The 15,315-nt window shown below is 37.6% G+C and overlaps 1 protein-coding gene and 1 pseudogene across 1 annotated transcript in view; one reads left to right on the top strand and one right to left on the bottom strand.

Annotated features, from left to right (window-relative positions):
* Window positions 1-4,510, bottom strand: part of LOC124384668 — a 920,651-nt pseudogene extending 916,141 nt beyond the window's left edge.
* LOC124384578 (zinc finger protein 850-like) overlaps window positions 1-14,312 on the top strand; it is a 1,373,244-nt gene extending 1,358,932 nt beyond the window's left edge. Inside the window, exon 13 of the mRNA XM_046847550.1 lies at window positions 12,529-14,312. Coding sequence (XP_046703506.1) covers window positions 12,529-13,436 — 908 coding nt within the window. The 3' untranslated portion in view covers window positions 13,437-14,312. The remainder of the gene's footprint in view (window positions 1-12,528) is intronic.
* Window positions 14,313-15,315: the final 1,003 nt, after the last annotated feature.

Below are 15,315 nucleotides of genomic sequence, written 5' to 3'. Positions count from 1 at the left end.
TGTGATTTGAGAGTACTCAGGTAAGTAAAACTCTTCCCACACTGTTTACAGTAACACAGCTTCTCTCCTGTGTGGATACGCTGGTGTATTCTAAAATTACTCTGTTGAGTAAAACTCTTCTCACACTGATCACAGTGATACGGCTTCACTCCTGTGTGGATACGCTGGAGTAATTTGAGATGACTCGGGTGAGTAAAACTCTTCCCACACTGTTCACAGTGATACGGCTTCACTCCTGTGTGGACACTTTGGTGCGATTTGAGATGACCCTGTTGAGTAAAACTCTTCTCACACTGATCACAGTGATAAGGCTTCTCTCCTGTGTGGATACGTTGGTGTCTTTTCAGAACAGCAATTTTAGTAAAACTCTTCCCACAATCTGAGCAGTGATGCATCTGGAAAACAATATAAAATGATTCAATATAGTTTAATAATTTTAGATTTGGTCTTGCATGTTATCAGAAATGTCTGCTATAGTAATCTGATATGGTTTGAAATAAGTTAAATGAGAGGTATTTTGAGGCCTTTTAGAAAACCTTAAACCTGCTAGGCCTCAACACAGATTTTGGGACTCACAGCTGAAATGCTCTACCTAACTTTAAATGTTAACAGTTCCTGATAAAAGTAGACGACATACACAATTTAAATATCTTGGAAAAGAAAACACTTTAAGCTTTACTGTCCATTATTCACAGTTGATATTGCTCAAAAAGATAATAAGTTATAGATGATTAAGTACTGTAAAAAAAAAAAAACCTTAAATGAAATTTTTTATTCCTTCATATATAAATACATGAAATCAGTCCTGGAGCAAAGCCACATTTCTCAAGAGTTTATATGTTAAAATTGAATGAAGATATCATAAAAAATGAGATTCTTACAAACATTTGTCTGAGACCATGTCTGGTTCGCCCCTCCCCGCCCAGATTTTAGGACTCAGCTGAAATGCTCTACCTAAATTTAAATGTTCACAGTTCCTGATAAGAATGTGCTACATACACAATTTAAATATCTAAGGAAAGAAGACACTTTGAGCTTTACTCTCAAACATCAAAGTTGAAATTGCTCAAAAAGATTTTAAGTTATAGATGATGAAGTCCCATAGATATACATTTCCTGCATTGAACATTATTTTTATTTTATATATAAATACATGAAATCAGTCCTGGAGCAATCCAGAACAGCACTGGGTTGAAAGCCACATGTCTCATGAGTTTATATTTCAAATTTTATGAAGATTTTCATAACAAATGAGATTCCTACAAACATTTAGCTGAGACAACGTCTGATCCTTTTCCCCCTCCCGCTGTTTGAGAGACACATAAACTCAGGTGATCATTCATACTCTATTCATACAGTCTGCATAGAAATGAATTTGTTATACATGTTTGGGGCTATTGATGTTGATTTGGTATTCATATTGATGGCCAGGTAGCCAGACAAGCTATTGTTCTACAGTCATGACCATTCATATTGATGTCTGGCCATTCCAATCTCAACAATACACACACACACACACACACACACACACACACACACACACACACGCACACACACACACCCACCAACTTACTGTTCAAGCATTTCTCTTATAAAAACAAACAGGCAATAAAACCAATAAAATCGTATAAAACTATAAAGGAAGATATATTGTAACTTACAGATGTAAAATCACATCTCCATGCAGATCTCCAAGTCTCTGTTGTTACTCCGCCCTTTTTTTCCTTGTTTTCTTTGTTTTCTTGTAAACAAAGTCCAGTTAGCACGACCTATAAACAGCTGTTTGTGTTGACCTGAGAGCTGCATCACTTCCTGGTTTGTCACTATGCACATGCTACTTCTGGCAGAAAGAGTTTGTAAATTGTAATAAAACTAAGACTCATACACGTGAAGAATAAAATCCTCACATTTTCCATTAATCATTTTGTTTCCATAATGCTACTAGCTGGAAAGAAAAGGTTTGAAATGAGAGGCAGCGCATAAAAAAACCATGACAACACCTGCAGAGAGAGTAGAGACTCAACCCAAGATTCCACATCTTTTACTTTTTTATTTTTTTTGTGGTCTCAACCGTTTTTAACACTATTTTCTACCAGCCATATGTTTTTTTTTTTACCAGCAAGATGTCTTTTTTTTTATGTGAAAGTTATATAATAATGTAAGTAGTGCGTTTTTTTTATGCATGTTGTTATTGTGTACTGCTTACACAAAATCAGCAAATACATCTTATTTTCAATTCCAGGAAACAGAGAAAAAGACTGTGGAACCTGTTGTGCTTCTGTGATAACATCAGAGCTTAACAGGATTCAGTCCACGATCACAAAGCTACCTGAAACTATGTTCAAGCAATGTTTGGGTTATTTTGGATTTAGCAAAATACATTTCTGATTCAGAAAATTTGCTAATAGTAGCTCTCATTAGACAAAGCTCAAAATCTGGACTGGTGCAAACAATCAGTACCTACTGAGCTGATCTGGATGCTGTCTTTCAAATGATGTGTGAAAATCCCTGTGGTTGGGACAACAATACATTGATGACGACTGCAGGTAATTATCTGTGGCTGTCAAAAGCAGCAACCTACTTCCTCCTAATGGCCTATGAAGGCATTTTCAATCAACTTGTTAGCATGTCCCTCCGCTTTCAGACTCTCAGCTGAAAATCACCTACCTAAATGTAAATGTGAACAGTTCCTGACCAAAGTGTTCTACATACACAATTTAGATACATTTGGAAAGAAGATACTCTGACCCAGCCATTAGTGTTGCACAAGTCAGTGGTTACCAACAGCATTACCAACGACCACCACAGGTATCGTTAGCCAACAGGGTACCGGTGGAAATTGGGCTACGGTTGGCCGAAGGAGGAGAAGGAGAGGAGGAAGACGTCTACAGAGGCAGCGGAAAAAGAAGAAGTGGAAGAGAGTGGAGGTTCGGGTTGGTACTTTAAATGTTGGTACTATGACTGGTAAAGGGGGAGAGGTGGGCTTGAGATGGAGGATAAGGAAAAATTCTGGAGTAAGTTAGATGAAGTGGTATATGGTAAACCTAGGAATGAAAGATTTGTGATTGCGGCAGACTTTAAAGGGCATGTAGGTGAAGGGAACAAAGGTGATGAGGAGGTGATGGTAGTTATGGAATTAAGGAGAGGAATGTGGAAGGGCAGATGGTGGTAGATTTTTGCTAAAAAGAGAAAAATGGCAGTGGTGAACACGTATTTTATGAAGAAGGAGGATCATAGAGTGACGTATAAGAGTGGAGGAAGGTGCACACAGGTGGACTATGTTCTATGTAGGAGATGCAACCTGAAGGAAATTGGCAACTGTAAGGTGTTGCCAGGGACAGCGATGTAGCACGTTTTGGAGACAAGGTGAGGGGGTGAGATTGATATGTATGTTTTCTGATCAGAAAAGACACCACGGGCATCGTTGATCACATGGGAAATAATACAAATCTAACAATATCAATAGCACCTTATGAAAAATATTTACTGAGAAAAATGGTGACGTTTTTAATACTTATTTTACCCGCTGTATGTTGTCTCCTGTTATAATCACATGTAAGCACTGCTAATGTTGACATACAGACTTATGCTGTGATTAAACGGGGTGTATTCGAGCAGATGTAGTTGTGTTGGCCTATTTAGATAATAGATGCCTTTTAGGCTAAGACCACCTGTTCTCTTTGGGTCCATCAACACTGTGATTCCAGGCTACACTAGTACTCAACACAGTGGAAACATGGTTCTAATTTTCAAAAGTAATACTAATAAATGATCTTAAAGTGCGAGGCAGAAACTAAACAAACTTGCAGTCCGCCACTTAATACTTTACTTTAAAACTAAACTTCCTCTGGGAGATCACTGGGATACGCATGTGAATATTTGATCTGTTAACTGGTTGCATTTGTAAAAGCTGTTGGTATTAAACATTGTTTACTTTATTAACTGAGTAAAAAGCTGAAGAACAGATCAAATAGGACAATTGATTAAAGATTTGGGGAGAAATTTCGTGTTTGCTTGTAAAAGGATTTTTTTAATAAATAAAAAAAACAGTAGTTTATTGTGATACACTTAAAGTTAAAGTATTTTTTTATTATTTAATTATAAAATACATTATGATGTATCTTTGCCCTGCAAACCACACTGAAAGTTGAGACATGAATAAATTGTACCTTTGATCCAGCAGCAGCAGCAGGAGTGTGTGGAGTTTCTCCTAAAGATCTCCGTCTGGACTCTGATTTCATGATCAGAGGTGTAAAGAATCAGGACACTGGAAGAAAAATGCAGAGGTTCATGACTCCAGAATGTCCACTAGCTGTTCCCCGAGCAGCTCAGCTGCTACATTTCACTGTATCTCACCTTTGGGTAAAAATCCGCTAAATCCGGGACAAAAACGGGGTTGAAGCTCGCGCGCGATAGATTTATAACAGCGAAAGGAACGTTGATGTGCACGCGCAGAAAGTGGAGAAAAACTCACGCACCCAACATCCACTTCAGACCGGAGCGCGTGAAAGAAGTCTATAGGTACAAACAGATCACAACGCAGTGGGCGGGGCCAACGGGCTCGAGTTCTAAATCCGCAAACATCATTGGCTCAGACATTGTCAAGAAGTGAAATCTGATTGGTGCCTGATCTTCAGCGGTTGAGCTTCATGAGAGACATGACTTCATCATCTATCACTCTTCATTCTCTTCTACCATCATTCTCCATTTTTATTTGTTCATAGATTTCGGTTTACAAATAAACGGAGATTCACACAAATTAATTCGATTCACAAATGTAAATGGGGATTTAAATAGGAATGAATACTTAGATGTTCACTTCACTCAGGATCTGTGTTGGTCCTGTCACATCTTCTCTTCATCTTCCTCCTATTGATCTCTTCTCTTCTCTTGATTTGTATCAATACCATACAGCCAATTAACATGCAAACTGTTAAAACACTTCATAAAAAAGAAAAGAAAAGAATGCAAGAAAGAAAGAAATCACATGCTTTTTATTAACATAAACAAATTCCTTTTCATACGGAGTCTTTACAGAAATATGAGTACAGTCAATTGTGTTGATTACATTTGTAAAACTGAACATTGCTGCAAGTGCATTTAAATTTCAGCCTGTTCTTGCACAGTGAAGGGAAACCTGATGTATCGACTACCCACCTTAATAATAACATCCAAAATGACAGGCACTATAGGCAGATATACCTATAGCATGAGATTTAATAGAATTATGTTATATCCAAAGAATGTCTTTGTGAAAAGTTAATTATATATAATATTTATATAAAGTATTTCCCTGTCTGCCATTTCCCACTAAAACAACCTGTTGTCATTAACCCCAGAGTGGTGAGGACCTGTATTTGGACGGGGATGGTATGGTTCTGGTGTGTTTCCCTCTGTAGTACTGGACCCAATTCAGCACATAGATCCAGGAGCACAGCTGTAGGAATCTAAATCAGCTTATTATCCCGTCATCATCATGGGCCAGGAAATCATCATGGTCTCTGGAGACTATTTTTCTCCTTAATCTTCCATTGGCGTAATCCTCCAGCAGTGCCATCATGCAGCATTACACACGGGGGTCACCACAGCATTTATGATTTATTCCAGCTCATTATGGAAAGATAAAATAAACTAATATTTGGTCCTGTGCCATGAACATAAAAGCAATAATAGCTACAGAAAAGCTCCTGCTTCCCTCTGTAGCGGGTATTTAAATCCCATTTAAAATGCTTTCAGTGATTCTACATTCTGTTTATATGAAGTGTTTCAACAGTTTGCATGTTAATTGGCTGTATGGTGCATTAAAGAGCATTTTAGGTGAATTTATGAACCACATCTGTCTGGAAAAGACACATGTCCAAATACTTTTGACCACACAGTGTGTATCAGCTGAAAAGCAGCAGCTTTGGATCAGTCGCGTTTCCACTGGGATTCAATCTGAAATAATACTTTTAATTTTTTATTATATGAAATATTTCATATTATATATTTGATATTATTACAGACAACCAATCAGATTTCACTTCCTGACAATGTCTGAGCCAATGATGTTTGCAGATTTAGAACGCGAGCCCGTTGGCCACGCCCACTGCTTTGTGATCTGTGTTTGTACCTATAGACTTCTTTCACGCGCTCCGGTCTGAGGTCGTGAGTTTTTCTCCACTTTCCGCGCGTGCACATCGACGGTACTTTCGCTGTTATAAATCTATCGCGCGCGAGCTTCAACCCTGTTTTTGTCCCGGATTTAGCGGATTTTTACCCAAAGGTGAGATACAGTGAAATGTAGCAGCTGAGCTGCTCGGGGAACAGCTAGTGGACATTCTGGAGTCATGAACCTCTGCATTTTTCTTCCAGTGTCCTGATTCTTTACACCTCTGATCATGAAATCAGAGTCCAGACGGAGATCTTTAGGAGAACCTCCACACACTCCTGCTGCTGCTGCTGCTGGATCAAAGGTACAATTTATTCATGTCTCAACTTTCAGTGTGGTTTGCAGGGCAAAGATACATCATAATGTATTTTATAATTAAATCATAAAAAAATACTTTAACTTTAAGTGTATCACAATAAACTACTGTTTTTTTTAATTTATTAAAAAAATCATTTTACAGGGAAACACGAAATTTCTCCCCAAATCTTTAATCAATTGTCCTATTTGATCTGTTCTTCAGCTTTTTACTCAAATGAGAAAGTAAACAATTAGGGATGCACCGAAATGAAAATTCTTGGCCAAACCAAAAACTGAAGGAAATAATGCCTATTAATTATTATTTTTTCAATTGCATAAATTAATATTAAAGTTTCAAAGAATAAATCAGTTACAAATTATGAAAATATTTATTTATAGCACATTGCAACAATGCACAGGATAAAATAAAATTCAAACAATGTCTGTGGTGAAACTGATTGCTGAAATATCTGCAGTTATATGCTTATGGACGTGAGTTGCAACAACATTAAACAGCTCAGGTAAACACACCTCTGAAAAATGTCGTCTGCTCGGTATGGCATAACAGGGCTCAATGTGCTCGATCAGCCTGCGAAACCCTACATCTTCTACGACAGAGAATGGCTGATTATCTATGGCAATGAATTCCATAATCTTTTTGTGTAATGATCTTTGCCTTGACACCATCACTGGGAAAATTCCTGCCTTTTCAAAAACGTCCGCCACAGACGGAGTGCGCGTGCTCGGAGGGGTTTTGCTTTTCTGTGCCGCGTTCCTCTCATATTCAGCATAGCGATCGGGATGTTTGGATTTTAGCTGATAAATTAAACCCGACGTGCAGACGCACCTCCTCTTGAAATTTCGGCATTACATGTTTTGCAAATCGCTATCCGTGGGTCTTTCTCAGATATACTGAAATACGTCCACACATGTTGCTGCAGGCGCGGTTTCTGTTTGCGTCATCACAACAAACTGTTTCGGCCGTGTTGTTTCGGTGATCAAAGTCTTTCGGCCGAAAACCGAAAATGCACTTTTGGTGGCCGAATATTCGGTGCATCCCTATAAACAATGTTTGATACCAACAGCTTTTACACATGCAACCAGTTAACAGATCAAATATTCACATGCGTATCCCAGTGATCTCCCAGAGGAAGTTTAGTTTTAAAGTAAAGTATTAAGTGGCGGACTGCAAGTTTGTTTAGTTTCTGCCCCGCACTTTAAGATCATTTATTAGTATTACTTTTGAAAATTAGAACCATGTTTCACTGTGTTGAGTACTAGTGTAGCCTGGAATCACACTGTTCATGGACCCAAAGAGAACAGGTGGTCTTAGCCTAAAAGGCATCTATTATCAAAATAGGCCAACACAACTACATCTGCTCGAATACACCCCGTTTAATCACAGCATAAGTCTGTATGTCAACATAAGCAGTGCTTACATGTGATTATAACAGGAGACAACATACAGCGGGTAAAATAAGTATTGAAAACGTCACCATTTTTCTCAGTAAATATATTTCATAAGGTGCTATTGATATTGTTAGATTTTTATTATTTCCCATGTGATCAACGATGCCTGTGGTGTCTTTTCTGATCAGGGATGAATCACAGCACACAGAATGGCACAAATGTTCTTCTTCAGTTTATTGCAGATAACAGACGAGTATATACACACTGGAATAACCCTGAGCTAAAGCCGTTCTTGATTTGGTAAGAAAACATAGTTACTGGAGATGTGTGAGTCCAGATAAAGACTTCCATAAAGATAACACTAACAGACATGAAATCCAGACATACAAAGATATCAAACCATTCAGAAGTTTAGAAATCCTTCTGTAACCAATGCAATCAGTTGGGACTGAAGCAGCTGATATTAATTTACAATGACAATAGGCAGGATTGCTTTCTAATTACTGATTGATATCTACTGCTGTCTTGGCTTTTCATTCCTTTTTGCACCTCCCTGTCTTCATGTGTTCAATAGTTTTTCTTGTGTGTGTGTTGTTTCACAACATTACACAACTTCATTTATGGACATGTATGGTTTGATTCCTTTGTATGTGTGGATTGTATGGGTTGTTACCAACATCTGATAAAGATTTTATGTCACTAGCACCTTTAGAAATATATTTACTGAGAAAAATGTTGACATGTTCAATACTTATTTTACCCGCTGTATGTAAAGCAGAGCATAAGCACTGATGATATTTATCATCTCCCGTTCACCTTCCAGCTTCACCTTCATCACCCTATCAGAAACTCTCTTCACCTCCACTACACTCTTACTGTACTCTTCCTTCAGAATCACCCCTACACCATTTCTCTTTCTATCCACACCATGATAGAACAGTTTAAACACCTCCAATGTTCCTGGTCTTATTCACTTTCCATTTTTTCTCCTAAACACACAACATATCTACCTTTCTCCTCTCCATCATATCAGCTCCCTCTCTCCCTTTACCAGTCATAGTAATGTAAGAAAAAATGATGAGGACAACAAAGATCGTAATGAAGAAGTTTATAACAGCGTAGCAGTGACAAAATACACAAAGCACTTTGGGTTCATCGGAGTCAGAAAGAACCTCGAGAAAACTCTGCCCAGATATTTTATATTATTCTTCCCATTGAAGTATAGACCGGAGGTATCCTTTAAATGTAAATTAGATATAGGAAATACGTGACGAAACAAAAGGCTGGGGGATACCATTCTCGGGCGAAGGTGAGCAGGTGGTAATCACTGGTATTCACACATTTGCTGGCGCTGGTCCCCCAGCAGGTCAGGAAGGTGTATTGTTTGAATGATCATCTTGGTCTCAGACACCTTTTGGTTAGAGATAGTCCTTGATGGCTTGCTGCCTCTCCCAGACTGATTCAATTAAGTCTATGATTAAGATTGATACAACTGAAATTCTACATCAAACTACATAAATACTTTTTATCAATTTTTAGCCATTTTGAGGATGAGCTGAATTTGATATAGTGTGGGGTGGAATCTGGATTAAGGCAGTCTGTAATTCTTACAGTACCAACAATTAAAGTACCAACCCGAACCTCCACTCTCCGCCACTTCTTCTTTTTCCGCTGCCTCTGTAGACGTCTTCCTCCTCTCCTTCTGCTCCTTCTGCCAACCGTTGTCCAATTTCCACCGGTACCCTGTTGGCTAACGATACCTGTGGTGGTCATTGGTAACCCAGGCCTCGACCGATCCGGTATGAAATTCTGATTCGTGATCTGCATGTTTGATTTGGCACATGTTTTACACTGGATGTCCTTCATAACGCAACCCCCCACATGTATCCGGGGTTGAGACCTGCACTAAGAGTGCACCTACTTGTGCAACACTAATGGCTGGGTCAGAGTATCTTCTTTCTAAATGTATCTAAATTGTGTATGTAGAACACTTTGGTCAGGAACTGTTCACATTTACATTTAGGTAGGGGATTTTCAGCTGAGAGTCTGAAAGTGGAGGTACATGCTAACAAGTTGATTAAAAATGCCCTCATAGGCCATTAGGAGGAAGTAGGTTGCTGCTTTTGACAGCCACAGATAATTACCTGCAGTCGTCATCAATGTATTGTTGTCCCAACCATAGGGATTTTCACACATCATTTGGAAGACAGCATGCAGATCAGATCAGTAGGTACTGATTGTTTGCACCAGTCCAGATTTTGAGCTTTGTCTAATGAGAGCTACTATTAGCAAATGTTCTGAATCAGAAATGCATTTTGCTAAATCCAAAATCACCCAAACATTGCTTGAACATAGTTTCAGGTAGCTTTGTGATCGTGGACTGAATCCTGTTAAGCTCTGATGTTATCACAGAAGCACAACAGGTTCCACAGTCTTTTTCTCTGTCTCCTGGAATTGAAAATAAGATGATATAATGCTGCCTGGTCTGGTACTAGAAAAACTCCTCCACCTTAAAAACATAAATATCGGGGATTTTGGAAGATTTTATACAAGTATTAAGTAGTTAACCATTTGTGTGAGCGCAACAAATAGCCCATTGTTCTCAGGTGTTGATATTTAGCAATAGATTAAATAAAAATGGAGAAGAGTAACCACGACTAACTATACATCATTCTAAAGCTTTAAGTCTCAAGCAGCAATTTCAGATCTCTGTTTTTCAATGGAGCAGTACACAATAACAACATGCATAAAAAAAAATGCACTACTTACATTATTATATTTCCGAATAACTTTCACATAAAAAAACGACATCTTGCTGGTAAAAAAAAACCAAATATGGCTGGTAGAAAATAGTGTTAAAAACGGTTGAGACCACAAAAAAAATAAATAAATAAATAAAAAAGTAAAAGCGGTGGAATCTTGGGTGGAGTCTCTACTCTCTCTGCAGGTGTTATGTTTTTTTTATGCGCCGCCTCTCATTTCAAACCTTTTCTTTCCAGCCAGTAGCATTATGGAAACAAAATGATTGATGGAGATTGTAGCCAATAAGTGCAGGATTCTAACGATATATGTGAGGATTTTATTCTCCACGTGTATGAGTTTTATTACAATTTACAAACTCTTACTGCCAGAAGTAGCACGTGCATAGTGACAAACCAGGAAGTGATGCAGCTCTCAGGTCAACACAAACAGCTGTTTATAGCTCGTGCTAACTGGACTTTGTTTACAAAAAAACAAAGAAACAAGGAAAAAAAAGGACAATCAAAAAAGTTGTTTTATCTGAGATTTGCAAAAAAGCAGCAATGTGGAAAATATTTTTGGGGCGGAGTAACAACAGAGACTAGGAGATCTGCATGGAGATGCGATTTTACATCTGTAAGTTACAATATATCTCCCTTTATAGTTTTATACGATTTTATTTGGTTTTATAAGAGAAATGCTTGAAAATGCTTGTGTGTGTGTGTGTGTGTGTGTGTGTGTGTGTGTGTGTGTGTGTGTGTGTGTGTGTATTGTTGAGATTGGAATGGCCAGACATCAATATGAATGGCCATGGCTGTAAAACAAGAGCTTGTCTGGCTACCTGGCTGTCAATATGAATACCAAATCAATATCAGTAGCCCCAAACATGCATAACAAAAGCCTTTAATGGTCAGCAATTCATTAATATGCAGACTGTATGAATAGAGTATGAATGATCACCTGAGTTTAGGTGTCTCTCAAACAGGGGAGGGAGAAAAGGATCAGACATTGTCTCAGCTAAATGTTTGTAGGAATCTCATTTTTTATGAACATCTTCATAAAATTTGAAATATAAACTCATGAGACATGTGGCTTTCAACCCAGTGCTGTTCTGGATAGCTCCAGTACTGATTTCATGTATTTATATATAAAATAAAAATAATGTTCAATGCAGGAAATGTATATCTATGGGACTTCATCATCTATAACTTAAAATCTTTTTGAGCAATATCAACTGAATAATAGACAGTAAAGCTCAACTTTGATGTTTGAGAGTAAAGCTTAAAGTGTCTTCTTTCCAAAGATATTTAAATTGTGTATGTAGCACATTCTTATCAGGAACTGTGAACATTTAAAATTAGGTAGAGCATTTCAGCTGTGAGTCCTAAAATCTGGGCGGGGAGGGGCGAACCAGACATAGTCTCAGACAAATGTTTGTAGGAATCTCATTTTTTATGATATCTTCATTCAATTTAAAATATAAACTCTTGAGAAATGTGGCTTTGCTCCAGGACTGATTTCATGTATTTATATATGAAGGAAAAAAAAAATTCATTTAAGTTTTTTTTTTACAGTACTTAATCATCTATAACTTATTATCTTTTTGAGCAATATCAACTGAATAATAGACAGTAAAGCTCAACGTGTTTTCTTTCCAAAGAGATTTAAATTGTGTATGTCATCTACTTTTATCAGGAACTGTTAACATTTAAAGTTAGGTAGAGCATTTCAGCTGTGAGTCCCAAAATCTGTGTTGAAGCCTAACAGGTTAAAGGTTTTCTAAAAGGCCTCAAAATACCTCTCATTTAACTTGTTTCAAACCATATCAGATTACTATAGCAGACATTTCTGAAAACATGCAAGACCAAATCTAAGATTATTACAGTATATTGAATCATTTTATATTGTTTTCCAGATGCACTACTGCTCAGATTGTGGGAAGAGTTTTACTAAAATTGCTGTTTTGAAAAGACACCAAAGTATCCACACAGGAGAGAAGCCGTATCACTGTGATCAGTGTGAGAAGAGTTTTAATCAACAGGATCATCTCAAATCGCACCAAAGTATCCACACAGGAGAGAAGCCGTATCACTGTGAACAGTGTGGGAAGAGTTTTACACATCAGAGTAATCTCAATTCACACCAGCGTATCCACACAGGAGAGAAGCCGTATCACTGTGAACAGTGTGGGAAGAGTTTTAATCAACAGGGTCATCTCAAATCGCACCAAAGTATTCACACAGGAGTGAAGCCGTATCACTGTGATCAGTGTGAGAAGAGTTTTACTCACCCGAGTCATCTCAAATCACACCAGCGTATCCACACAGGAGAGAAGCCGTATCACTGTGAACAGTGTGGGAAGAGTTTTACTCACCCAAGTACTCTCAAATCACACCAGCGTATCCACACAGGAGAGAAGCTGTGTTACTGTAAACAGTGTGGGAAGAGTTTTACTTACCTGAGTACTCTCAAATCACACCAGCGTATCCACACAGGAGAGAAGCCGTATCACTGTGAACAGTGTGGGAAGAGTTTTAATCATCAGAGTAATTTTAGAATACACCAGCATATTCACACAGGGTTGAAGCCGTATTACTGTGAACAGTGTGGGAAGAGTTTTACTCGACAGAGTCATCTGCTTAGACACCAGCGTATCCACACAGGAGAGAAGCCGTATAACTGTGAACAGTGTGGGAACAGTTTTAGTGCTCGGCGTGCCCTCCTCAGCCACCAGCAGAGTCATACAGGACAGAAGCTGTACCTCTGTGGACACTGTGGACGGAGCTATGTTTATCAAAGCTCATTAAGGAACCACAAGTGCTCTAACATACAACCATAAAACAAATCATCTTCTTAAATTTCTTATTTGAAGGGATGTAAAGGGAAATTGTACTGTAAATATCGGGGGAACTTTAAATTGTAATGTTGATTTTAATTAGCTCTAACAAGCTGGACACCTTTCCAAGCCATCAGAACATTGTTGGTCCATCTACAGTTACACTACAACTACACTTTATGGCAACATGTATGAGGCTACCTGAGCATCTCACCCATATGTGCTTTCTGAACATTATCTAATGGAACGGCTTCCAATCCATTGTCCCCTGAGCCCAGTGTTACTGATTTACTGCAAACTTGAGCTTGATCACACGGTTACACAGCAAGATCAGGGAATAGATTTTTGTTGTATATGTCTGGACCTATAAGAATTAAAGTGCAGACAAATCTCACCCCAAGTCTTTTTTAAATCTAAAATGTTAAATGTATAAACCTTTAGATATTTTTCACCAACGTTCATTTTTTGCGTTTCTCTAACTTCGAATAAGTTTATTAGTCAACTGTAAGGTTTGGTTGAGGAGTGGTAATGGTATGGGGCTGTACTTTAGGGGTAAGACTCAGCCCTTGACTTAAAGTGTAGGGAAATGTTCATTACTTTAGCATACCAAATAATTTTGAACAATGCTATGCTTCTAATATTGTGGGAATAGTTTGAAAACGGCCCTTTATTAATCCAGCATGACCATGCCACAGTGCACAAACTGAGGTTCATAAAGACATGGTTGGATGAGTTTGGTGTGGAAGAACTGAACTGGCCTGCACAGAGCTCTAATCTCGACTTCACTGAACACCTTTGAGATTAATGTGAATATTAAAAGTTGATTATTCTAAATGGACTGTATAAATCTCGGTGTCATTAAAAACGTCTTCAGGAACATTTTTTTGTGATTATTTGATGAACAGTTCACTTATTTTTCTCTTGCTATTGTTTGTTAACTTATACTTCATTTTTTCTAAGAAAGAAAATAGAAATGCTGGTGATAGAAACAATCTTTTGATTCTATATCATAGATGATTATGAAGTATCAACAAATCATCATTGTTATTTACTAAATAAAATTTCAGTTATTAACAAAATTCTATTATACAGAAAGAATAAAATGGAAAGCAATCAACTTTAATGTGGGAGCATTAAAATCTGTGTTTCCAGAGTCCAACTGTGACACTCAGTAACTTCAGGAGTCTCAGTCTAGAATTGTATGCAGTTCTCACTGCTCTGAATACAAGAACACCCGAGCTTCATCACCAAATGAAAATAAAAGTTAATTAATAACCAAAATAACTAAAATCTAATGGATATTTACACTACATGCTGAAAACAAAAATTATGTGTGCATACAAATACAAAACTAATTTCCACCTAAATATAAAGAAAATGGTGCAATGTGCTTTTTGACCAAGTTAATATGGTTTATTTAAATGTATAGTATAAGCAAACATTACAGGTTTGAATATGTGTGCAGCTCAGTGTTGCAAAAACTAAATAATACAGATTTACTTATATATAAATACACTTTTGCTCCACTATTACATTAGGATTAGTTTACACACTGAAATATCTTATACAAATTGCACAGAGTGGGTAGTTTATTAGTACTATTTATCTACATTATAACTGTAACATTTTGGCAAACATTTCATAATTAAAGCCAGTGGTGGCAAAGGTTCACACATCCTTCACTCAGTAGAAGTACAGATACTCATGTTTTAAAATACTCAGGTAAAAGTTGAAGTACTGACTATCCATTTTTTTACTCAAGTTTAGGTAAAGAGGTTTGGGCTCTGACATTAAGTACATTTAGGTAAAAAGTAGTCATTACTACTACCTGTTTTAGTGTCACGCTGGTAAACCCATGTCATGCTCAATGGTTTTGGAGGTG

The sequence above is a fragment of the Silurus meridionalis genome, chromosome 4 (genome assembly GCF_014805685.1).
Source record: "Silurus meridionalis isolate SWU-2019-XX chromosome 4, ASM1480568v1, whole genome shotgun sequence".
Classification (NCBI taxonomy): Eukaryota; Metazoa; Chordata; class Actinopteri; order Siluriformes; family Siluridae; genus Silurus; species Silurus meridionalis.
The sequence above is the reverse complement of the archived record's forward strand: the minus strand, read 5'-3'. Positions and strand labels throughout refer to the sequence as shown.